General features: G+C 43.0%; 1 protein-coding gene and 2 long non-coding RNA genes across 3 annotated transcripts; 1 reads left to right on the forward strand and 2 right to left on the reverse strand.

The window, feature by feature from the left end:
- The first annotated feature begins 970 nt into the window (after window positions 1-970).
- On the forward strand, window positions 971-1,777 carry LOC127534141 (uncharacterized). The gene is made up of 2 exons (XR_007942138.1): window positions 971-1,670; window positions 1,701-1,777. It is a non-coding gene; the product is annotated as an uncharacterized LOC127534141 (long non-coding RNA).
- Window positions 1,778-17,853: 16,076 nt separating this feature from the next.
- On the reverse strand, window positions 17,854-26,955 carry LOC127534116 (retinoblastoma-binding protein 5-like). Its single transcript, XM_051948544.1, is given in 11 exon segments — window positions 17,854-18,056; window positions 20,600-20,827; window positions 22,732-22,967; window positions 23,319-23,388; window positions 24,195-24,312; window positions 24,481-24,552; window positions 24,654-24,807; window positions 25,474-25,593; window positions 26,136-26,245; window positions 26,801-26,886; window positions 26,889-26,955. Coding segments are annotated over 11 exon segments (1,299 nt in total). The 5' UTR covers window positions 26,941-26,955; the 3' UTR covers window positions 17,854-18,003.
- On the reverse strand, window positions 18,457-20,593 carry LOC127534117 (uncharacterized). Its single transcript, XR_007942083.1, has 2 exons — window positions 19,380-20,593; window positions 18,457-19,283 (listed from the first exon to the last, which is right to left on the reverse strand). It is a non-coding gene; the product is annotated as an uncharacterized LOC127534117 (long non-coding RNA).
- Window positions 26,956-26,966: the final 11 nt, after the last annotated feature.

A 26,966-nucleotide genomic window follows, 5' to 3' on the forward strand; every position in this document is an offset into this window, starting at 1 on the left:
TAAGCTGTCCCTCTCCAGCACTGACCAACACCCATCTCTATAGGAGGATTAAGACATTTGTATTTCTGTAGGTTTTCATTCACAGAAGGATGGAGCTCCTGTGAACATTTAAACCCCTGGAATAACTTCTTCTTTTTAAAAGACCATGACTTTCAATTATATGCTATGGACGTTTGTTTAATGAACTTTCATGCTAAAATCCCTTTTCAGCTTTAGGAGACCCTCAGCCGGAGACGTCTCTGCATTCCACAGATCAGATAACAAGTCGTAAAACTTTATGGCTGAAGGCTGGAGTCACCCTCTCTCTCTCTTTGACTGAAACAAAGAAACTGGAACTGAACTTAAAAACCTTGCCAAATTAATATTTCTGGAATGTATTTTGTGTTTACAGAATTACCAGTGTCAATGGAAATCATTCATCATTAACATATCCGAAAATCACGATTCTATCTTTCACGGAAGCTGATTTATTAATTTGTGATGTTTAATCTGATTCCTTCTTTATTACTCCATTTAGGTTGAATGATGACCATTGTATTTACCTGTTACCAAATCTCTGACTTGTTGTTATATTCTCACTGTGATACATATTTTTAATGTCATAAACATAAACATATAGTTATGAATGAAATGATTCACATCATATGAACATATGTATTAATCTACACATTTCACTTTCACACAACTGAATATGGTGGGATAGACAGATCGTGTTTTGCGCGTTTAATATCATATTTTAATCCATTCTGGATTCCTCTTTCTTCTCTACTCTGTGAGAACAAAGAGATTCCAAATTCCACCAGACTCGCGCCTAAAAGTTCTCTCTCTCCGCCCAGGTCCTCCCCTTAGCTGGACCCACAGATAAAGTCAGCCGTGGCCCACATCATCTCTCTCTTACTCTCTCTTACCGACTCTTGCCTCTTACCCCCATTCTTCTCTTCCTCATCTGGCCCTGAGAGGCCAACCAAAGTCTCTCTCATTATTTTCTTACCTAAAGCGCGTTTTCCTATCTTTGAAATTCCCTCACCATCTAAGTTTGTTAACTATTTATCTTTTAACATTTTTGTAACTTAAGGAGACATTTTGCTCGTTATTCGTTTTAATCTGAAGAACCGATTCAGAACCAGCATTTATTTTTCTTAATTTTGACAATTTTTCATCAACACCCGTTTTTCTTGGCTAAAGCCTGAGAACCATCATTTTTAAGCACTCAGCTGAGAACTACGGAGACCTGTTGGACCAGGTCTTTGCATAGAACCGATCAACCCGCGGCAGGACATCTAGGCCACCACAACGACGACGCACCGCTCCGAACCCGCAGGTCCAGACCGTGTGCATAATCTGAAGGCCTCGCACGTCCCAGCCCCATGACGGTTCACTTCAATAACTCCAGCTGAGTTTGCTCTGATTCCATTCTATGGGTGATGTACTAACCGCTTGGTCAATTAATTAATTTAATCAATTTATTCTTTTACAAATCATTAGAATTCTTAATCCAAATTACCGATTACCTCGTCAGGTTAGCTCTGGCTAATCCTCACCATATTTCCTTCTCTCTCACACCTACTTCCACATCTCTCACACATGCACACACACCACAGACACACTCCCACATTCCACACATGCACGCACACACACACGTAGTCCTGCACGCACACACACACACACATGTAGTCCTGCACGCACACACACACACACAGACCATATCTACATTGTATATAGTTCACTTGTAATTATTTTCATAGAATAGTTAATAAATACCTCATTATAGACCAAATTACAGTCTTGTGTTTCTTTGTGGAGAATGTGGTCAATTTAAACGAGGATTCAAGACTTTTTGATATGAGATTGATCAACATTTTTATGAATATTAATTTTTTTATTAAAATTAATTTTTTTTCCCTAGAGATCTAGGGTGGTGCCCCAATTATTAATAACGAGAGCAATAGATCATAACGTAGTACTGCTACATGCACATTCATGAAAACTCGCTATTTGTGGATTATTTACTGATTTCAAGACATGTTTTGGACAAAATAATTTACTGGCTTGCTTTGTCTGGATGTCCAAGGTTGGATTATGGCCGTTTTTTGTGGAATATTTCCATCTGTGACTAGTTTTGAGGATTCAAAGGTGAGTTGTGCTGTTTACGTTATTTGCTGTTTGTTGGACAAATGTGTTTATATTACCCGCTGTGATAATCACATCTGAAAGTGGTTTATACCGGCGGATTCATGAGAATCTAAGCTTTCCATGGGTGTATAATGTTTCTATGATCGAGTTTGCAGCTTCGGTAAATTTAGCAAAATACGTTTGCACATCTCAAGACGGCCCGAATACGGAAGTTTAACGGGTTACAGTACCCAACAGTCACCAGTAACACATCTCCATGCATGAAAATGGTCAAAGTCAAAATAACCACAACTGCCTAAAATGACATCAAACTTTTCTATCTGTCATTCACCCATACATCATAACATGAAAGTACAAACATGGGACTAACCTGGCACAGAAACCATGAAGTCGGTTTCCATCCCACTCTGGACTTTATTTTCCCACAGTTTCCTTCTTTCACTGTTACTGGGAAATCTAAACATGTGGAATCCCTTCTCTGACCGATTTGTGCACCCAAAGGCACAACAGCCCGTCATTCTTCAGTATTTAGGAAGCGAAAAAGGACCTAGAATTACTCTCTGCGTTGTAAACAACGTGAACAGGAAAACCCAGCGTTCATGAATTGGAAACAAAATGGCGCCTATAGATCATGTGACCAAAATCTTTTGGACCCGTCATGTCACCACTCTCTTAATATAGGGACTCTAGTGATGACCCCCCACCACCCCAGCACCACCACCCCTCAGTCGCAAGCCAGCAAAATCTCACTGTGACCTGAGATCAAAACGTGAGAGCCCTAAGAGTAGCTTCTTTAGTTTCAGGAGCACCACATGGTGCTATCCCAGGGACGATAATTATTAGTGATAATTAACGTCAGCTCTGCTCCATTCCAACTGAGGTATTGCTAAGATAAGGCCGAACAGCTTCCAAAAGTGCTTAAATTCATCTGGCATCCCATATTCTAACTGGATTTGGTATTATTATATCAGGAATAATGCACATTTTCCTGACAGAGCGTTTTACTCATGGCAAATTGTACCATTAGTACATTTGGTATGATAGTGTGTTCAGTGTAGTTATTCAAAGACATCCACTCCTCAAAACAAAACAACCGCCCCCCCTTGCATATATTTATTAAATATGATAATCACAGGGTTAAACAAGCAAACAAGTTTTCAAACTCACCACAGCCATTGTCAGATGGAACTGCACACCCTGGGTCAGAGCTTCCACTTGGCACAGGCGCAAATTTAGCATCTGCACGTTTTTTTTAACCTCACAAAGGTGTGCTGCACATAGACATATATACATAGACGCCTCATAGGCTGTCGAGAGACGTGCTTACAGCGCCGCCATCTTGAACCGGGGCCAGTCGAGGCAGCGGTGCATAGAAGTCTATGGAGGAGAGAGGTACTGCTGAATCTCAAAGTGGAATTATTCGCTGAATTTTGAACCGATTGCCAAACGGTTTGATTTTTAGAAACGTCACACGTGTAGCTACTATACAAGGTGCTCGGATATTTTTTTACAACGCTGGTTTTGCCACTCAACACTTAAGCTACACACTATCTCCCTCTGACTCCAGCATAGTTATTTAAAGATGCTGGACTTCTGTTCAGCCTATGGATGCTCTAATGAGCACTGTAAGGAAACAAGAGCTCGTGGGATTACTTTTCACATGTAAGATGTATGTAAGGAATAATATATTGTTAGCAGGTTGTCATAGCTAGAGTGAAATAAACGCCGAGAAGACGGATAGAACCCCTCAGCTCCGTGTCTGGCTTCTACCCATGATCTAACAGCTCTCTGCATCATCCTGTGTATTACACAGCTGATTACCGGTGAAATAACTGATCTGAGACAATTTTTTGTTTAAAATTCGATGTTATGAATCTAGCGTTCCTAGCAACTTACTGCAGTAATTGGTGGGTTAGAATACAGCATCTGATTGATCTAATAATAGCCCTGATTTATGATGGAACTATTTTTGTTGTAGACAATTCTTTATCTTTGGCTACTTTTCTCACGTTTAAGCTTTCCCAAAGAACGTGATTTATACACGTGATATAATAGTAATAATAAGAGTAATAATAATGATAAAAATAATAGTAATAATAGCAGTAATAATAGTAATAATAATAATGATTGATATAATATTAATAGTAGTGATAATAGATAGATAGATAGATAGATAGATAGATAGATAGATCTCTTTATTGTCCCAAAGGAAATTTGTTTTCACAAGCTGTCATGTCACACATCATAACATACATACAAGGACAACATTCACAATATTCACAATATGACACACAAAAATAGAGTTCAAGTTCAGCGCGGTGGCTTATTGAGGATGACGATAGCTGATGGAACAACACTTCTGTTGTAACGGACATAATGCCATTTTAGTGCTCGAAATCTGCGTCCAGAGGGGAGGAGCTGGAACATGTGATGAAGAGGGTGTTCAGTGTCCGAAATGATTGATCTGGTGAGACGGGCTGTTGCCTTATCATTAAGTTCAGAAATGTTAGGTGTGGGTTGATGTATAATTTTAGATGCAATACGTGTAATTTTAACAAGTCGGTTTCTGTCTGAAACTGATAAAGTATAAAAACAGGAAGAACAATACAACAGAATGGACTGGATTATACTTTTGTACAGCAGCAACAAGAGATGAGGAGCAACATGAAGAGAACTAAGTGTACAGAGAACATGTAGTCTTTGTTGTGATCGTTTATAAATATAATATTATATAATAATAATAATGATAATTATTCACAGTAGTAATAATAGCAGTATCTATCTATCTATCTATCTATCTATCTATCTATCTATCTATCTAGTCTGGCGTTTGTTACAAGCAAACCCTGTCAAAATTGCTTGAGAACTGAGCGATTTATGACAACTTTAATTGTATAAGCACATCATTCCTCTATGGAAGTAATGCATTGTAGGAGCTAGTGGTCCCATTCCAAGATGGCGGCGCTGCAGGCACATCGCTCGAGTGGGCAGCCACAGTCAATGAGGCGTCTAGGTATATATATCACGATAGACTGCAATTTAGTAGAGTTGGAGTTTCTACCAGTAGAGATTGCAATCACAATCTCTACTGGTAGAAACTCCAATCCCACCAGTAAAGATTTGTCAGGGCTAAGGTTAGACTTTTAAGGTTAGGGGGGTCAGGGCAGGGGTTAGATTAAAAGTTCCATTTCTACTGGTAGAGATTACAATCGCAAACTCGACTGGTAGAAACTCCAATTCTACCAAATCGCAGTCTCTACCCTGACATATATGTCTATGGTGCTGCATGTCTGTGCAACTCTGGGCCGAGTGCGAATGGTGCGTTCAGGAGCGTCGGAATTTTCTATACTGCTGAAAATAACTGGGGTTACAACGGCTTACATGTGAAGAATTTGAATGTGGTGGAGACAAAATGACCCCTGACAAAAAGTGGGGGGGACACATCCCCACCGTCCCCCCCCTAAACTGACGCCTATGGAATAAATGAATGAGTTTCTGGAGCCATGAGGAAGTTTCAGAAAAAGCCCAGATCCTGTGAACGCAGCTCCACCTGAAACACCGTCCAACCAGTCACACTGCATTCCCCCTCAGTGAAGGGATGAAGGAGTGGCAGTGCTCTGAACACTCTGATAACTGACAGGAAGCAGCGTCGCTTCACTTCATTCAACGGACGTTTGACTGGGAGACGAGTCCAAACCTGCTGTGGACAGAAGAGCAGACTGGTGGAAGAGAGCTCGGGAAGGGAAGCTCTGGTTGGTTTCATCAAGTTCTCAGTGAACGTGTGATTGTTGGAGGTGTTTGGTTTAGTTCCAGTGATGGTGAACGTGTGATTGTTGGAGGTGTTTGGTTTAGTTCCAGTGATGGTGAACGTGTGATTGTTGGAGGTGTTTGGTTTAGTTGTAGTGATGGTGAACGTGTGACTGTTGGAGGTGTTTGGTTTAGTTGTAGTGATGGTGAACGTGTGATTGTTGGAGGTGTTTGGTTTAGTTGTAGTGATGGTGAACGTGTGATTGTTGGAGGTGTTTGGTTTAGTTGTAGTGATGGTGAACGTGTGACTGTTGGAGGTGTTTGGTTTAGTTCCAGTGATGGTGAACGTGTGATTGTTGGAGGTGTTTGGTTTAGTTGTAGTGATGGTGAACGTCTGATTGTTGGAGGTGTTTGGTTTAGTTCCAGTGATGGTGAACGTGTGATTGTTGGAGGTGTTTGGTTTAGTTCCAGTGATGGTGAACGTGTGATTGTTGGAGGTGTTTGGTTTAGTTCCAGTGATGGTGAACGTGTGATTGTTGGAGGTGTTTGGTTTAGTTGTAGTGATGGTGAACGTGTGATTGTTGGAGGTGTTTGGTTTAGTTCCAGTGATGGTGAACGTGTGATTGTTGGAGGTGTTTGGTTTAGTTCCAGTGATGGTGAACGTGTGATTGTTGGAGGTGTTTGGTTTAGTTGTAGTGATGGTGAACGTGTGATTGTTGGAGGTGTTTGGTTTAGTTGTAGTGATGGTGAACGTGTGATTGTTGGAGGTGTTTGGTTTAGTTCCAGTGATGGTGAACGTGTGATTGTTGGAGGTGTTTGGTTTAGTTCCAGTGATGGTGAACGTGTGATTGTTGGAGGTGTTTGGTTTAGTTGTAGTGATGGTGAACGTGTGATTGTTGGAGGTGTTTGGTTTAGTTCCAGTGATGGTGAACGTGTGACTGTTGGAGGTGTTTGGTTTAGTTCCAGTGATGGTGAACGTGTGATTGTTGGAGGTGTTTGGTTTAGTTCCAGTGATGGTGAACGTGTGATTGTTGGAGGTGTTTGGTTTAGTTCCAGTGATGGTGAACGTGTGATTGTTGGAGGTGTTTGGTTTAGTTCCAGTGATGGTGAACGTGTGATTGTTGGAGGTGTTTGGTTTAGTTGTAGTGATGGTGAACGTGTGATTGTTGGAGGTGTTTGGTTTAGTTCCAGTGATGGTGAACGTGTGATTGTTGGAGGTGTTTGGTTTAGTTCCAGTGATGGTGAACGTGTGACTGTTGGAGGTGTTTGGTTTAGTTGTAGTGATGGTGAACGTGTGATTGTTGGAGGTGTTTGGTTTAGTTCCAGTGATGGTGAACGTGTGATTGTTGGAGGTGTTTGGTTTAGTTCCAGTGATGGTGAACGTGTGATTGTTGGAGGTGTTTGGTTTAGTTGTAGTGATGGTGAACGTGTGATTGTTGGAGGTGTTTGGTTTAGTTCCAGTGATGGTGAACGTGTGATTGTTGGAGGTGTTTGGTTTAGTTCCAGTGATGGTGAACGTGTGATTGTTGGAGGTGTTTGGTTTAGTTGTAGTGATGGTGAACGTGTGATTGTTGGAGGTGTTTGGTTTAGTTCCAGTGATGGTGAACGTGTGATTGTTGGAGGTGTTTGGTTTAGTTCCAGTGATGGTGAACGTGTGACTGTTGGAGGTGTTTGGTTTAGTTGTAGTGATGGTGAACGTGTGATTGTTGGAGGTGTTTGGTTTAGTTCCAGTGATGGTGAACGTGTGATTGTTGGAGGTGTTTGGTTTAGTTCCAGTGATGGTGAACGTGTGATTGTTGGAGGTGTTTGGTTTAGTTGTAGTGATGGTGAACGTGTGATTGTTGGAGGTGTTTGGTTTAGTTCCAGTGATGGTGAACGTGTGATTGTTGGAGGTGTTTGGTTTAGTTCCAGTGATGGTGAACGTGTGATTGTTGGAGGTGTTTGGTTTAGTTGTAGTGATGGTGAACGTGTGATTGTTGGAGGTGTTTGGTTTAGTTCCAGTGATGGTGAACGTGTGATTGTTGGAGGTGTTTGGTTTAGTTCCAGTGATGGTGAACGTGTGATTGTTGGAGGTGTTTGGTTTAGTTCCAGTGATGGTGAACGTCTGATTGTTGGAGGTGTTTGGTTTAGTTGTAGTGATGGTGAACGTGTGACTGTTGGAGGTGTTTGGTTTAGTTCCAGTGATGGTGAACGTGTGATTGTTGGAGGTGTTTGGTTTAGTTCCAGTGATGGTGAACGTGTGATTGTTGGAGGTGTTTGGTTTAGTTCCAGTGATGGTGAACGTGTGATTGTTGGAGGTGTTTGGTTTAGTTCCAGTGATGGTGAACGTGTGACTGTTGGAGGTGTGTGGTTTAGTTCCAGTGATGGTGAACGTGTGATTGTTGGAGGTGTTTGGTTTAGTTCCAGTGATGGTGAACGTGTGATTGTTGGAGGTGTTTGGTTTAGTTCCAGTGATGGTGAACGTGTGATTGTTGGAGGTGTTTGGTTTAGTTGTAGTGATGGTGAACGTGTGACTGTTGGAGGTGTTTGGTTTAGTTCCAGTGATGGTGAACGTGTGATTGTTGGAGGTGTTTGGTTTAGTTCCAGTGATGGTGAACGTGTGATTGTTGGAGGTGTTTGGTTTAGTTGTAGTGATGGTGAACGTCTGATTGTTGGAGGTGTTTGGTTTAGTTCCAGTGATGGTGAACGTGTGATTGTTGGAGGTGTTTGGTTTAGTTCCAGTGATGGTGAACGTGTGACTGTTGGAGGTGTTTGGTTTAGTTGTAGTGATGGTGAACGTGTGATTGTTGGAGGTGTTTGGTTTAGTTCCAGTGATGGTGAACGTGTGACTGTTGGAGGTGTTTGGTTTAGTTGTAGTGATGGTGAACGTGTGATTGTTGGAGGTGTTTGGTTTAGTTCCAGTGATGGTGAACGTGTGATTGTTGGAGGTGTTTGGTTTAGTTCCAGTGATGGTGAACGTGTGATTGTTGGAGGTGTTTGGTTTAGTTGTAGTGATGGTGAACGTGTGATTGTTGGAGGTGTTTGGTTTAGTTCCAGTGATGGTGAACGTGTGACTGTTGGAGGTGTTTGGTTTAGTTCCAGTGATGGTGAACGTGTGATTGTTGGAGGTGTTTGGTTTAGTTCCAGTGATGGTGAACGTGTGATTGTTGGAGGTGTTTGGTTTAGTTCCAGTGATGGTGAACGTGTGATTGTTGGAGGTGTTTGGTTTAGTTCCAGTGATGGTGAACGTGTGATTGTTGGAGGTGTTTGGTTTAGTTGTAGTGATGGTGAACGTGTGATTATTGGAGGTGTTTGGTTTAGTTCCAGTGATGGTGAACGTGTGATTGTTGGAGGTGTTTGGTTTAGTTCCAGTGATGGTGAACGTGTGACTGTTGGAGGTGTTTGGTTTAGTTGTAGTGATGGTGAACGTGTGATTGTTGGAGGTGTTTGGTTTAGTTCCAGTGATGGTGAACGTGTGACTGTTGGAGGTGTTTGGTTTAGTTGTAGTGATGGTGAACGTGTGATTGTTGGAGGTGTTTGGTTTAGTTCCAGTGATGGTGAACGTGTGATTGTTGGAGGTGTTTGGTTTAGTTCCAGTGATGGTGAACGTGTGATTGTTGGAGGTGTTTGGTTTAGTTGTAGTGATGGTGAACGTGTGATTGTTGGAGGTGTTTGGTTTAGTTCCAGTGATGGTGAACGTGTGATTGTTGGAGGTGTTTGGTTTAGTTCCAGTGATGGTGAACGTGTGATTGTTGGAGGTGTTTGGTTTAGTTGTAGTGATGGTGAACGTGTGATTGTTGGAGGTGTTTGGTTTAGTTCCAGTGATGGTGAACGTGTGATTGTTGGAGGTGTTTGGTTTAGTTCCAGTGATGGTGAACGTGTGACTGTTGGAGGTGTTTGGTTTAGTTCCAGTGATGGTGAACGTGTGATTGTTGGAGGTGTTTGGTTTAGTTCCAGTGATGGTGAACGTGTGATTGTTGGAGGTGTTTGGTTTAGTTGTAGTGATGGTGAACGTGTGACTGTTGGAGGTGTTTGGTTTAGTTCCAGTGATGGTGAACGTGTGATTGTTGGAGGTGTTTGGTTTAGTTCCAGTGATGGTGAACGTGTGACTGTTGGAGGTGTTTGGTTTAGTTGTAGTGATGGTGAACGTGTGACTGTTGGAGGTGTTTGGTTTAGTTGTAGTGATGGTGAACGTGTGACTGTTGGAGGTGTTTGGTTTAGTTGTAGTGATGGTGAACGTGTGACTGTTGGAGGTGTTTGCTGCTTCCAGAAACAGGACGGTCACTGTGAGTGTTGAACTCTCCTCCATCTGTATGTATTTATAGTCATAATTGTTGTTTAAATCTTGTTGTAATGTATCAGGTACTTAGTTACTGATCCAGTTACTACTCACGTATTTTCCAGACCTGAGGACTGAGCTGAGCAGTGAAGTTTCAGTTTCACACCTAAAACAACAACAATAACAACAACACAATAACAATGCAACACACCAATAACCACACAACTACAGCAACACAACAACTCATATTCCCAGTGTGAAGGTAGAACTCTGATCATGAATAAAGCTGTTGGAGATCATCAGCTGGTTCTGGAGGGTTCCAGGAGGAACTGATGGATGTTCTACCTGAATGATCCTCAGAGTGTTCTATGAACATTTGTCTGCTTTAGATTGTGAACCTTCAGAACCATGACGTCTGTTTCTGTCCACAGGTTTTACAATCTTCACCTGAACTTTACAATCCAGACCAGAGAACTCCTCAACTGGTCCAGAGGAACCTTCATGAGATGGCATCAAAACCAAGAAGAAGGTGGAGCAGAGAGCTGCCTCCTGATTTATCTGAATTAATGAACAAACTTCAAGAAACAGGAACTTCATTCAATCAAGAGTTTAACATCAGAGAACCATGGATGAGAGTGACAGTGGAAGACTTTCTCAAGATTTCTGAGAAAGTAAAGCAGATGCAGGGGACAACAGACAACATTAGAACAGGAGGAGCAGTAGGACTTGGACTTGTGATCGTTGCAGCTCCGTTTACTGGAGGACTGAGTTTAGCTGCTGCTGGTGGTGGTATTGTTGCTGCTACTGCTGCTGTTGTTGGTGCAAATGTAAAAAGATGTTGTCAGAAAGTGGAAGTGCAAAGGAAGCAGAAGAGCTGGGAGAAGAATTTAAGTGGATTGTTGAACCACTGAAGGGAATCCTGGAAGAAATAAAGGAGACATGTGAAAAGTTGGAGGAAAAGGCAGCTGAAGATCAGTCTGGAAAAGCTCTGACCAACATGGAGGAGTTTGAGAAGATCCTCAGACGAGTGTCTGAACTGAAGGTGCAGAGTTCAGGAGCTCTAAATGTTGCTACGTTGCTGATTCAGACAATGAAAAATCTGCTGATTCTCATGGTTAGAGTCTTCAGAGTCACTGCAACTCCTGAGAAGGACAGAGAGTTAAGAGATGCCATCACCCAGTCAGCTGATCAGAGCCAGAAGGTCACTGATGAGTTTGAAAAGATGAAAACACTTTTGGAGGAGATCCTCCACTGGTAGGGTTGGAGGTTCAGCCACTGACGGCTCTGGATGGAAACCAGCTGAAAACCAGAAATAAAGGAAGTAAAGTCTAAAAGTTCAGTTCAGTCACCATGAAGAATGAACTCAAAGATCTGAACATCTTCTGGTTCCTCCTCAGACCTTCATGCTGCATCTAGAAATGTCTTCAACACCTTCTGACCTCATGCAGCCCCAGATCATCACACTCTCACCTCCATGCTTCACCGTCAGGACCATCCATCCACTGTGGTAGTCCTGGTCAGGTTCTCACCAAACATCTGGACTCCATCTGAGCCCAACTCATTGATCTTCATCTGACCAAAGAATGTTCTCCAGCATCCATCAGGCTTCTTCTCATGTTCAGGTTTAGTTCTGAACAGCAGCCAGGTTTAGTTCTGGTCCTCTGTCCATAGAGGTTGATGTTCTGAAGGTTCCTTCACATTGACTCTGGTTTCCATGGAGAACCCCTGAACCACATCTGAAGCAGCTGGACTCACTTTGGTTCTTTGACTTTCTGCTCTGAACTTTTCATCTTCATGGAGATCCTTGGACTTGTCCTCAGATTCCAGACAGATGTTTGTTGTCACCATGTTTGATGCTGTTCTTTGTACATGGTGTATCTTGGATATTGAACCTCAACTTAGTTCCTTTCCATATTACATGTATGATATGAGCTCGATGTAACTCCCATAAATTGCACTACACAGTAAGTGGCAGTATTTATAGGGTTAACTCAGTGTAGTTTTCTTGTTGCACCAGCAGAGTGCGCTGTAGCGCTGCAGAGCTCTTCTTTTACTTTTATTTACGGCAGAGACAAGAGCAAGACATATTTCCATCGGATCGTGTTAAGCTGGTAACTTCTGTAAAAAGTTTAGTTCCAGGCATTTTTTCTTGGAGTTTTTGAACTGTGGAGACTTTTCCCACTGAGAGAGCAGAGATAAACCGCGGAGTGATATCTTTCTGATTGTTTCCGTTGGATTAAGCTCCGGTTGTTTTTTATACTGGTTGAAGTGGATGCTGAACGGAGAGCCAGGTTCCAGTGAGCTTCTAAAGTGAGGAGTGGATCAACACGCGTGGAGGGTGGAGACCTCCACTCTGCTTTATTGTGCGGCAAGGGAAAAGGAGAAACTCGTCTCTTCTGAAATCCAGCTAAGACATTTCAAACAAAATCACACTACCCGGGTAGATGAACTGAACTGAACTGAACTGAACTGAACTGAACACACACACACATACACACACACACCACACATCATCGCATTGTCCATTTTTTTAAATATTTTTCTCCTATTGTTTTCCAAGTGCACTTGGTAGAAAATCGTTTACACTCATTGTTACTGTTCTGTTGGGATTTGTGCTGAGTTGAATGGTCATTTATGACCAGTTACCATTTAAGGTTTATCATTTTAATAATAAATGTTAAATGAAAGCTGTTCACTAAAATATTGTCCTTGTCCAACTATCCTTCTGGAGCGAACCTAACGTTACCATTGTTCGAGACAAAGCCCATATATATATACTAAGTTGTGTTATATTTTTTTGAGATTTGAGATCGTAGTAGTTCACATTTACCCTTTTTTTTTGGCTGCACTGATTCTACTACGTGTTACATCATGTTTTGTGTAGTTCCAGGTTTACGTCTGTACCTGCTGACAGGAATGATCCATGTATGAACGGTCATGTATGATGTCTGTCAAACAGATTCTCTGTTGTTTGTTTTAAAGGATTTAAAGATCAGAAACATTTACAGAGAGCAGGAAGGCGTACAGAAATCCTACTTCATGGTCCAGATTAGCCTCTTTTTCTTATTCTGACATCTTTTAGTGACATTTTTGCATTTTTTCATGCTGTTTTTTGTCACTTTACACCGCAAAAACTCCAAATCTTCCTTGTCTTATTTTTAGTCTAAACATCTCATCGCACTAGATTTAAAATAAATTCTCTTAACAAATGACATTTCAGCAGATGGAGGGACTTGTTTTAAGACAATGCATCTTAAAAATCTTGTTAAGTCAAACAATCTGGAAATTATCTTGTTTTAATCCTCGTGTCGTCCTGCAGGTCAAATTGTCTGTTTGAAAATGTGGGAAAAAATATATTTTCAAAGTGAAAACTTCCACATTTTCCAGTTTTAGGGGGAAATTTTTCAACATTATTTGATGAAGAAAAAAATGCTTTAAAAAATGTTTCTTTAAGAACAGTCGGGAAAAAAAGCAACCAAAATCCCCCTGAATGTTCTTAAACACATTATTAGAAGTTTTACTGACACATAAGTAATTTTAGGATTTTTTTGGGAGATTTATTCAATCTTTGAAAATATTCACAATTTTAATTTTTTTTAATTTTTTAAAAATTTATATTACTTGTCAAATTTGGAGATGTTTTTAAAAATAAAACTTTTAAGGGAAACTTTTAGGGAATTTTCTTCCTGAAGATTTTTCAAATTTTTATAAATTTGGGGAATTTTTTGCTGAATTAAGGTCACAGTATTTTTTGGTGCCATAAATGAGGACAACAGGAGGGTTAATACATCTAACATTGACAATCCTGGTAAAATAAAGCCTAAAATAAGTTTTCCTGCTAATTTTAGGATCTCAATATTCTAAATATCAGATCTTATTTCCAGAAACCTCACCAAGACATTTTTCATTTGTTCTATTGGCAGATTTTTCACTTATTTCAAGGTTCTTTGAAATAAGTTGTTTCTTCTTGTTTTGAGAGGAGCCTTGTTTCCAGTGTGTGTTATTCTGACTGTGTCCTACTGACATTTCTGCGTTCTCTTCTTCATGGTTGTTCTGTGTAGTGGAGGAACCTCAGTGTGTGTCAGGGCTAGTTCTGGAGTTATCTTTGGTTCATGTCAGGTGTGTCGGCCAGAACACCACTTGCGGCCACTTCAGAGATGAGGAGCAAGGAATACGCCGGTTGTAGATGAAAAGGCTTTACTTGGAGATTCAGCAGGCAACATACAAACTTGCAGGAGGACGTATAGGCTGAATATCTAGAGAATATTTGGTGTGTGGTTTCTATAACAAAGAGGAAAGAAATAAACAATTAACAAAACTGGCATGAAGGTGACTAATGTGTATGATAAACATCAAGTTAACCATTCATAGCACCACAGGAAATACAAAGATTACAAAATAAACTGGCGCTCATAACTGCACAGGCACGGGCTTGTCAGTCATCCACAAATGATAACAAATAACTACATATGACATAACGATCGTGTAATGATCGTGGCCGGGTTCTACGGGCTCTACAACCTGCGTGCCTGTGACCGGCTCACCATCAGAGGCCAACAACAGACAGCAAGTGAACAGCAGCTCATCCGAGCTATGCTAACAGTTAGCCGGAATATACACGGTGTTAACCTGGCTTCCTGACTCGGGTGCCGCTTCGCGAAGCATCAAACTCACATACAACAACGGACATCATGAACCTACGGCAGTAGATAAATAAAACTTGCATGTTCAATGACGCACACAAACTTTATGACCCTTTACTCCGCCTGTGCACTGCTGCTCTGTAACTTCAGCACTGAGCTGTGTGTGTGTGTGTGTGGGGGTGGGGGGGCGTGGTATAAACACAGTCATTTGGTATGACGCCATGAGAACTAAACACATTAATTCTAAAATATAACACTGTATATGCAAAACTTTGTAGCCTTTTCTACATTCTGTTTCCAACTTTTTGGGCCATTTTTGCATCTTTTAGTGAGAGTTTAGATCCATCATTCCATGAGACCTTCTTCCAGTCATCAGTCGTCCATTGGTGGTGTTTCATGGTCCAGACAAGCCTTTTTATTATTCTGACATCTGAACAACAGCTTTCTGCTGCAGCTCCAAGTCTTCTCTCCACAGGTAAACTCAGACTTCTTCCTATGACCTCTATGAAGCTGGTTGAAGCTGTTGTCCTGTGAGCTCCTATCTCCAAGCTGTTGAGTCTTATAACTGGTCTTCTGGTTCTGTTGTGGCTTTGTGTCTTCCAGACGTCTTCCTGCCAGAGTTTCCTCCAGTTTCTGAGCCTTTTGATGGAGAAGAAAACTGGACTCACTGACACCTGGACTTTCTTCTTCTCTGTATAAAGACCTCCATGTTTAAAAGTTCTGATGGTCTGTCTCTCTTCTGTTAATTTCCTTTTCCTCTCCATTTTTACAGCAACACAATACTTTCTGCAGTACTTCCTGTTCTAATAATGTTCTGGAGGGTTCCAACACTACTTTATGCAGACAGAAGAGGTTGAAAGGAATCTAGAAAAGTTGGGAACCTGTAGGATTTGGTAGCTCCAACTTTCAAGGCTTCATCAGCCTCCATTGCTGCAGAACAGTTTTCAGTTGTGAACACGTTTCTGTTCCCTGATGAAGGCCTTTTTGTATAATTCTGACATGTACATTATTTTTCAGTTCTGGGTAACCTGACCTTGTTTTTTATTTTAAATCTGTGGCAGTTCACCACTTTGTATTATTTCTGCATATTCATTGGACTTGATCTACTTGGATTTCATTAAAAAAAACGGGAGAAACTGAAGCGTTCTAAATCTTATGACTGGTAGTGTAAATCTACAGATATCTAGGGATGGTTTTAATGTTGTATAATTAATATTTTGTGAACATTTTATTTGCTGTAGAGCAGAAATTTGCTGTGACTGGACTCATTGGACAGAGTTTAAATTAGAATAGGATATTACCATGCCAGATCATCAATACCCATGGATATTAACCTTATTACAAATCAATAACTGATATGTTTTGTGGTATTGTTCATATTTTCTCTGCATTTTTTAAATGGGTTTTCCTAAATTTGTTTTGGGAGCTTTTATTTTCTTAATAACATCCAGCCTTTCAGTGATGTCACTTCCTGTCAAGTTGAGCTCTGATTTCAAGTAACAGATGATCAATGACATCACCTGCTGACATCACTGCTGCTGCGCTGTGATTGGTCGACAGGGAGCCAATAAAAACCTCCTGACGTCTTCAGATCCTGTTTGGCTCCGAGGACCAATCGATCAGGATTTGTAGATTCAGATCAGATGCTGTTCCTTTACCTGAACGTTGATCTGGGTCTACGTTAACGTTTGTGCTTCTGTGCCGTTCAGTGAAACTAAAACTCCTGATTGCTGCCATGTTTCAAATTTAAATAATTACCTGAATACGCCGTGTTCAAAAAGTTGGTTCTTCCAGAAAATCGAAGCTCGAAGATTAAATATGCGACAATCAGTTTATTCAATAACCAGTCTGTCATGAATGTAAGAGGTTCTAGAGTGTGGATGGTTCTGTCTTCTAGAGGAGCTGATCCATGGAGGTCTGTGGTGGATGGTAAAGATGTTGTTCAGGATGCTCCAACAGTTTTCAGTTGGGTTGAGGTCAGGACAGTTTGGGTTCCATTCCTCCTTAAAGCCAGGTAGAAGCTCAACACCGTTACTGGGTCCATCTACATAAATACCAGTTCAGAACATCTGTTGAACATTTTCTATTCAGTCACAGACCGTGATGTGTTCCTCCTGGCCTAAACAGGAAGTAGAACCTTTTCTATGGTGTTGTTGGTCTGATATTGAGCATTAACAGTGGAACCTTGAGGAAAAATGAGCAGCTCTGAGAGACCTGAAGCAGACGTAGAGCCCAAACCAGACTATGGATGCTGGATTCCACCATCAGAAGATGTTGCATGCATACGGTGGTTTCAGGAATCAGTAGAGAGGACGCTCATCAGAGAAGATCCAGTTCTCCAGTCTTTAGGAGTCAGAGTTCTGGACTTCTTTGTAAAGCCAGTCTCTTCTTCTTCTGCAGTTTGGTGAGTCGTGGGGTACGTTGGCTCTTAAAGCTTTCAGCTCCAATGTTTCTGTTCAACGCTCAGAGCTCTTAGAAACATCTCCTCCAAAGTTCTTCAGCCTCTGACTGAGACTTCGTCAAGACTGGAGTCTTTCACCCTCAACCTTCTCATCAGATCCTTGGTTCTTCCAGTTAGTCCAGATGGACGTCCTGAGAGAGGAAAGTCTTTGAAGGATTCTCCTTGGTTGGACCTTTACCACCACTTCTCCACCCAGAGGACACATCTACTCCCAGAGGACACTTCTGTGAGGGCTTCAGCTTCCTGATGACCAGTATTTCCTGCATTCAGAAGACCAATGACCTGTAGATGAATCTCAGACTCTGATAGAGTATCTTCTCCACCCAGACTCTTGGTCATAGTAACAACTTTTCCAACATCTGCTTGTGAATTTTCTGCATTTTGGTCAAATAACATGTTTATCTCCTGGTACCTGACAGTTGGACCAGACCAACAACCATTAGAACCTGATGGACCAGGTGGAACCCATCAAACATGTTGTCCAGTGAGGAGAATGAACTTTTGGGACACAGTGTTGGTGAATAAATCAGCTCCACAGTAGAAAGCAGTGAATCATGATGAAGGTTCACGTAAAGAAAGCCGTCAGACTCTGAGGAAAGCAGCTCATCAACTAGAAATCAGAATGTTTTAATACGTATAAAAACAACAACAAAGACAACACTACAGGAAGAGAGGGGTGGTTTCCATGGAGACGGTCCTGAATAGTCTGTACGTGACACCAGTCTGTTTTTAGTCTGAAGCTCCGTTGGGTCCAGCAGGTATCAGTCCATCCCTCCGAGGTCGTGCTGTTTGTACGACTGTGACACCAAACCTCCTGCAGAAAAACATCCAGAGTCAGAAACAAAATTCTGCTGAGGTTCAACCGGTTACAAACTACAGCAAAACAAAAACAACCGAAGAACAATCGAAGGTTCATCTGGTCAGGTTTTACTTCACTTCATTTATAGTTAATATTCTGGAACTGAAACTAAGCATTCAACATTTAGTCTAAACATCTAAAAACTGGATCCTTGTCTGGTCAAACTTTAACCATCAGATTCTACTGATGTTAGAGCCTCAACAGTTGGAGGAATGTGGACCAAAGGCTGGATTTTAGTAGAAACATGGATCCATCCATAGATAAACACTGACAGGAACTTTATGCAGACACTAGACCAGCCTGGTTGGAGATTTTTCACCTTTTCCCCCATTTTAAAGGGCCAATAATTGTTTGCTATTGTAATGCTGGGTAAATTTGAGTAATTTTAGACAAATTTCAAGTCATTTTGGACCATCTCTATCTATTTTTTTGGACAAATTTTGAGTCATTTTGGATTCCAGTCACCTTAGATTGTATTTATGACTCAGATTTGTTCTAAACAACTGAAGTTGGTCCAAAAACACATCAAAACTTGTTTAAAATGATGCAAAAATGGTTCAAAATTCCACAAAATGTGTCCAAAATTACAACCAAATTGTTCAAAACTCATCAAAATAAACAAAACAATTCAAAACAAAGTCCTGGTGTTCTATCTGATGTTAACCCTCTGAAGTCCACCGGCAGCTCACTGTTCCTCAGAGCTTCAAAGTTAAAACGATCCAGGAGCTGCTAGGAGTTCAGACAGGATGTAGACTTATGGACAAACAGAACAGACAGGAAGTGAGCAACTGCTGCAGACAGACAGGAACTTCACAATAAAAGCCCGGGGAGCGAGGCGGGAGTGGGAGCAGGAGGGTCAAAGGCCAAGCAGGAGGCAGTCAGGAAACAAGCTTCATCCACCAGGACACGCCTACAGCCGACAGCCAACCACAGCCAGAGGGTCTATGAGTGGATCTACCGGAGGATCTACGAGAAGATCCACTGGAAGATGTAGTAGAGGGTCTATGAGAGGATCTATGACAGGATCTACTAGAGGATCCACCAGAGGATCTACCAAAGGATCCACCAAAGGATCCACCAGAGGATCTATGACAGGATCTACCAGAGGATCTACCAGAGGGTCCATGAGAGGATCCACCAGAGGATCCACCAGAGGATCCACCAGAAGATCCACCAGAGGATCTACCAGAGGATCTATGACAGGATCTACTAGAGGATCCACCAGAGGATCTACCAAAGGATCCACCAGAGGCTCTACCAGAGGATCTATGAGAGGACCCACCAGAGGATCCACCAGAATATCCACCAGAGGATCCACCAGAGGATCTATGACAGGATCTACCAGAGGATCCACCAGAGGATCTATGACAGGATCTACCAGAGGATCCACCAGAGGGTCTATGATAGGATCCACCAGAGGATCCACCAGAGAAGAGTCAGGAGGAACCACATCACTGATAACTCTGAAGTCAACCTTCTAACTTTCTCCTGCTGTTTCTGATTAAATTTTCTGTTCATTGTTTCCGTGTTTGTAAATGATCCCAAACGATCCTACAGGTTAGAGCAGAACCACCTTTGGTCCAGGTTCTCCTTCAACCTCTGCAGGTCTGAGCCCATCTCAGGTTCAGATCTTACCACACCCTAATCTGACCTTCAGACAATCAGACGCTGGAGGAGGAAGATCTACCAGGACTCTGCTCTGGTCCAGGTTAGATATCTTCTACTCTGACTCAGCAGACCAGTTCCATGTTGGTCTGTGATCTTAATCTGATCTTCTGCCACCTACAGTATCTACAGAGATCAGAGAGAACCCTCAGAATGATGCTGGCATCTACTGCTGCTCTGCTGGAGTCACTTCTCCTGTGAACTTTCCTCTCAGCCTCAATCATCTCATCTCCAGGGTGTCCCTCTGTGTCGGCCTCCTCATCCTCTCTGGACCTCTGAACTTCCACAACATAAATTAAGTTGAATCTGTCCTTTTTAAGAGACACAAACTGAGACTTCCTGTCAAACTCTGTTGTTGTAACTCTGCTGTGTGAAGTTGAAGAGTTTATTTGCAAAAACAGATCATTCCATTTTTAGACATTTTCAGAAAACATCTTTTTCCATTGTTTACTTGAAATAATAATAAAAAAAATTTACTTTTATGTATTTTCTACTGATTCAAATCCACTTAACTTCAGTTTGATTGATATTATCTCAAGTAAACAATAAAAAGAAAAGTTTTGCAAAACAGAGTTATCTGTTTTTACAAATAAACTCTTCAGTTATTCATCATGTTCCTCACATTAAGGCCTGCAGATGACTCTTTATGTGTTCAGTTTCCGGCTGATAAATGGTGTATTTTGGTGATTCAGCTGGCTGGTTCTGACCCGGCTGTGGCTGGACCGTGGGCTGGAGGTGGAAGCAGCACAGGGAGGTTTGGAGGCAGCCGATGGAGGTCGGACTACAGGGCGGCAGCAGCAGCAGCAGCAGGGCCGGGGTGGTGGTGGGCTTACCTGAGGCCAGGGCCCCCTCTGCCCTGCCCTTCATCCCTCCTCCTCCTCCTCCTCCTGGGCCTGAGCCGCCCAGAACCTCGGGTACCACCGGGAAGGAGGGCCGGTCACCCCTGTAGGGCTTGGGCCTGAAGGGGAAGTCTTTGTCTTTACCTTTGGAGCCTTTGGGCCGGCCGGCGGTCTTCTTCTTCGACTTGCCGTCTCCCTTGACGCCCAGCAGGGGGTGAACCTCTGGGAACACAGAACCACAGCCCACATTAGACGACGGTATTAGCCTCGTTAGCACAGTGGACATTTGAGCTGATGTTTCCGTTTCACTCGGTTCTGTTCCATCAGCGACCGTTACTCAGGAGCTCCATCCACACTGCAAAAACTCCAAATCTCACCAAGTTTTATTTTTGGTAGTGTCTACAGATACAGACCCGTACCCGTAGCCTGTGGGCTACGGATACGGCACTTTCCATTTGCCAGACAGATACGGACCCGTACGTGAGTCTCACGAGTCAAGAAGCTGCTAACCACTGCAAACTGTTGAAAGGTAAGCAAAGGTTAAGGTTAGGGTCAGGTTTAGGGTCCGTACCTGTAGTACCGATGCTACGGGTCCGTACCGCTAGCGTCTACCGGGAGTCATGTGACCAGATCTTGCATATCTGATTGGTAAATGGAAAGTACGGGTCCGTACCTCCAGCAACTACCTTTATTTTTAGTCTAAGTGTCTCATCCCACTGGATTTAAGATAAATTCTCTTAACCAGAGACATTTCAGCAGATGGAGGGACTTGTTTTAAGACAATGCATCTTAAATATCCTGTTAAGTCAAACATTCTGGAAATTATCTTGTTTTGAGTTGAATTTTACATGAAAACTCAAAACAAGTTTAACCCTCATGTCGTCCTGCGGGTCAAAATGACCCGTTTCAAAATGACCCGTTTCAAAGTTTGAAAATGTGGAGAAAAAAACAATTCACAGTGAAACTTCTGATGTCCACTTTTTCAACATTTTTGGGAAATTTTTGAACATTTTTTGGTGGAAAAAAAAAATATTAAAAATGCTTTTAAAAGAACGTTCACAAAAAAATCAACCAAAATCCAGCAAATTTCACAGAATTTTGGTTGACTTTTATGTGAATGTTCTCAAATAAAATATCAGAAGTTTTACTGATAAATATGGAATCATTTTAGATATTTTTAGGATTTTTTTGGAAGATTTTTACTCATTTTTACAAATATTTACAAGAATTTTCTTGCCAAATTTGGAGATTTTTTAAAAATAAAACTAAGGAATTATTGGAATTTTCTTCCTGACATTTTTTCAAACTTTCAGAAATTTGGAGAATTTTTTTGCTGAATTTTTGGATTTTTTTCAGAAAAGGAAACAGTATTTTGGTGCCTGTAAATGAGGACAACAGAGGGTTAAAACATCTCAAATTAGGAGGTGACATGAAAGCAAAAATCTATTTTTGAGTGAAAAACTGCTTCTTTTTTTTAAAAAAACATATCTGGTATATTTTAAGACACCTAAGCTTGAGAATCCTGGTAAAATAGAGCTTAAAATAAGTTTTCTGGCTAACTTTAAGATCTCAGTATTCTAAATATCACATCTTATTTCCAGAAATCTCACCAAGACATTTTTCACTTCTTCTGTTGGCAGATTTTTCACTTATTTCAAGGTAAAGTTCCTTGAAATAAGTTTTCTTCTTGTTTTGAGAGGGGCATTTTTTCCAGCTTAAAGAACCTCAAATAATGTCCAAACGTATTCAGAATCTGTCCAGAATGTCTCAGACACATTAGTCACTGGTAAAAAAAAACGCTGCTAGCAAACTTCACACCATCTTCCTCAAGAGACCTCTGGTCAGAAGTCCTTTATCACCCCCAGAAGTCTTTGTCATGGTGCCCATTGGTGCTGAACCCCCACAATGCACTCTGCTTTCACCTCCTCTGGTCTCTACAGGATTAAACAGGAAGAGGCTCCACCTGGTGGAACAACCAGGTACTACAGCAGATCAAAGCTACGTTCAACACTTGATCTACATGCACTGACATCATGGAGAGAATACAGGTTTTCTACATCTTTTGCAGCTTGTTGAGCCTCCAAAGAAACATATAAATAGTTAATTATCTTCAGTTCGGTTCTCACCGTCGCTGGGAACCCCCTGCAGCTCGATGGTGGTGGTCCGAGCCTTCTTCTTGGCCGGACCTCCCTCAGACGAAGGCTGTCGCTGCTTCTTGTCACCACTGGCCAGCGCCTCATCCGGAGTGGCGCCCTGAACCGAGGCGTCCGGTGGAGGACCGAAGGGGTTCTCCTCTGGATCCTCCACCTCGGGGGCGATGGGCAGGTACAGCAGAGCCTTATAGTCCTCCAGCTCCTCATCACTGCACACAGGACGGCAGATTTACTCACAAAACCAGCTGGAATTCAAGTTTCCAATAGTCCTTGAACTACTCATCGGTGAGATGCCTTTTGGTGGGTAAACTTTATCAAATCCAAACCAAAAATCCTGACATCTGATCAACATCAGTTTGTTTTATGTGGCTGAGTTAAATGAAGTGTTTGCCCCACCAAAGTCTGACGGAGTCTTTGTGAAGACAGTTTGAGGGTTGAACTGGAACCAAACTGGTTCTCAGCTGTGATTCAGAAGATCAAACGGATTCTAAGACTCAAAGTCAGGATCAGAAGATTCAGAAAACTTCTCAGGTTAAACAGATGATTTTTTTTTTTCTCACCTGCTGCAAAAAGCCACGATGGGATCAACAGTGGTCACGTCCACCTCTTCATCCTCAGCAGCGTCTGCACCTGGAACAAGTTCAGGTCTGAGAAACCAGCAGGAAACCAGTGGAACCAACAGGGAACCAGTGGAACCAGCAGGGAACCAGTGGAACCAACAGGGAACCAGTGGAACCAGCAGGGAACCAGTGGAACCAACAGGGAACCAGTGGAACCAGCAGGAAACCAGTGGAACCAACAGGGAACCAGTGGAACCAGCAGGAAACCAGTGGAACCAACAGGGAACCAGTGGAACCAACAGGGAACCAGTGGAACCAACAGGAAACCAGTGGAACCAGCAGGAAACCAGTGGAACCAGCAGGAAACCAGTGGAACCAGCAGGGAACCAGTGGAACCATTGGAAACAGCAGGAAACCAGTGGAACCAGTGGAACCAGCAGGAAACCAGTGGAACCAGCAGGGAACCAGTGGAACCAGCAGGGAACCAGTGGAACCATTGGAAACAGCAGGAAACCAGTGGAACCAGTGGAACCAGCAGGAAACCAGTGGAACCAGCAGGGAACCAGTGGAACCATTGGAAACAGCAGGAAACCAGTGGAACCAGCAGGGAACCAGTGGAACCAACAGGGAACCAGTGGAACCAACAGGGAACCAGTGGAACCAACAGGGAACCAGTGGAACCAGCAGGAAACCAGTGGAACCACTGGAAACAGCAGGAAACCAGTGGAACCAGCAGGAAACCAGTGGAACCATTGGAAACAGCAGGAAACCAGTGGAACCAGCAGGGTACCAGTGGAATCTACCTGTCTGGCATCTACCTCTCTTTACCTACCTGCCTGGAATCTACCTGTCTTGTATCTACCAGTCTTTACCTACCTGTCTGCTCAGGTTCACTCTTGTCTTCGTCCTCGATGTCAAACTCAGACTCTCGTTCTTCGTACTCGACGTTCTCGTCCAGCTCTTTGAAGTCCGGAGCAAAAGCGCTCCAGTTTTCCTGCAGACAAACCAAACGTTCAGACAAAGAGAGCAGAAAACTACATCGCTGCTACGATCACTGCTGAGGGTTTATTAAATGTCTGCTGTTGCACTAAGACAGAGTAACTTCAACCCTTGGTATGTCATGTAAATACTGAGGAATTCCTGCTGATAATTATCATCTCACCACTTGGTTCTGAGCCCAGATGGACACCACGCCGCTGGAGATGGAGGCGATGATCGGACGGACCGGATGCCACTGCAGCAGGATGAAGGAAAGTCGGTTAGCTGATTGTGAACACCCAACAAACTGAAGCCGATGGTCAGTGTGAGGTGTTCTAATGTGTGTCTGAAGCTCACAGCCACGTCCAGCAGCAGCTCTCCTCTGGTCCCGTGGAGGATCTTCACCAGGTTGCCGATGCTCTTCTCCCAGATGTAGAGGGCGTGCTGCCGGGCCGAACCGGCCACGATGTACTCGCCGTCTCCAGAGAAGCAGCAGCGCTTCCACGGAGTCCTGAACACACACAACGCCTGATTTAAAGCTCTAAAATCCTGCAGGGAAGGAAAGCTGGTCCGACTGGAACAACAGCGAACACATCTACACCCATCAGCCACAACATCAGGACCACTGACAGGTGAAGAACATCCATCATCTTGTTAGAATCCAACATTCTGCAGGGGAACCTTTGAGTTCTGACATTCATGAGGATGTCTGACATCCACCTAAACACTGCAGCTCAAGCAACGCCCCAACAGCCGTCCCTGATGTCAGTTATCACCCTCAACAGGACCATTTACCCCGACACACCACAAAAACTGCTCAGGAGTAATCTGAGGAACACAACAGAGCTAAGGTTCCACACTCTCCAGATCCAGATCTTATTGAGCATCTGTGGGATGGTCCAGGATCAGCCTGATCTAGGAAGGTCCCACCCTGCAACCCACAGGCACCGGGATGGCAACTCAGGGCCTCTGGGGAAGTCCTGTAGCAGCATCCCAGTGCCACAGGAGGTCTCCAGAGGTCCTGAGTCCATGCCCCACTGGGTCAGAGGAGGTTTAGCAGCATAAACGGGACCGACCCAGTACTAGACAGGTGGCCGTGATGTTGTCTGATCACCGTTTCTTCACCGTTTCTTTGATAACATTTAAAGACCAGCATCGTAACGCCGTGCTGACGGACCTGTTGACCAGGTCCTGGAGTTTCTGCATCGGTTCTGGCTCGCCGTCCCGCCCACAGGTCAGGATCTCTCTGCCGTCGTAAACCCTGATGATGCGATCTGCTGTGTTTATGAGGAAGCAGCTGCAGAGAAGACAGAGAACGGCTTCAGACCTCACAGCTTCATCCAAAACTTAGTGTTGTGGCTGTGTTTTTTCCACTTCAAACTTTTAAACAATTGAGATTTCTTTTGATTTGTTTCCATCGGTTAGTTATTTTGGATGTCTTTGTCAAATTTCACGTCACGTTTAAGGCATTTTTTGTATTTCTTGACAAACATTTGGCATTTTAAGCCCATTTTGAGTAATTCTGGATGATTTTTAAGTCATTTCAGACAAAGTTCAAGTCATTTTCAACAGTTTTGTCATTTTAGATAAGATTTTGCCATTGCAATCTAATCTGAAGATGATCTGGGTCAGTTCTGAACCTTGTCTGTCTGACTCCTACTGAGTCTCTAGTCCTTCACCGAGTATTTCCTGGTTTCTTTCCTCTGCGACAGAAAACTGAAGATCTCTGTACAAGACCAGACATTTGAAGAAACTCTGATCCACATTTCTACCATTTCCTTACATTTCAGAGACCAAACAGATTAATCAAGAAGATCAACAACAAAGCTCCCTTCTCACCTCCCTTTGCGTGCGAACTCGATGGACTTGATGGCGGTGGTGTTGCTGGTTCCGGTCGTGACCCTGAACGAAGCCACCAGCTCCTGAGTGTTTGTGTTCAGAACCAGGATCTGCAGCAGAAACAGCAGTGAAGGAAAACAGCAGAAACACCGACGTCCTTCAGATGAGAAGCGCTCACAGTGTTTATCTGGACTTTAGCGGACCTGTTACCGGCTCTACAGCTCCGTTTCTACTGAGGATCGGTTTATATGGAGGTCACATGATCAGAGCTCTGGACCACGAAGGTTAGTGGGTCAGGGGGTATGATGGGTCTAAAGTCAGAGTTTTCAGTCTGAAGCTGGATCTGCTTCACCTGGTTAGATCTCCATGGTGACTGATGCTGTGGGGTTAGATCTCCATGGTAACTGATGCTGTGGAGCTAGATCTCCATGGTAATTGATGCTGAGGAGCTAGATCTCCATGGTAACTGATGCTGAGGAGCTAGATCTCCATGGTGACTGATGCTGAGGAGCTAGATCTCCATGGTAACTGATGCTGAGGAGCTAGATCTCCATGGTAACTGATGCTGTGGAGCTAGATCTCCATGGTAACAGACACCCCAGAGCTAACCTTGTCCTCTGCACCCCCCTACACTCTGAGTCCTGATGGGTCTCCGTGATGCTGACCTTTCCCTTGGCGTTGCCGGTGTAGATGTACTCGCCCCGCCGGTCGAAGGCTGCCACCACGTTCAGGTCCGAGTCGTCGTCCACCGCAGGACGACGTGTTTGGAGTCGGACAGCGTCAGCAGAACCGGAGCCGACTTCATGGGACAAACCAGAACTTTGTCCCTGA

This window comes from Acanthochromis polyacanthus, chromosome 5, assembly GCF_021347895.1.
Source record: "Acanthochromis polyacanthus isolate Apoly-LR-REF ecotype Palm Island chromosome 5, KAUST_Apoly_ChrSc, whole genome shotgun sequence".
Classification (NCBI taxonomy): domain Eukaryota; kingdom Metazoa; phylum Chordata; class Actinopteri; family Pomacentridae; genus Acanthochromis; species Acanthochromis polyacanthus.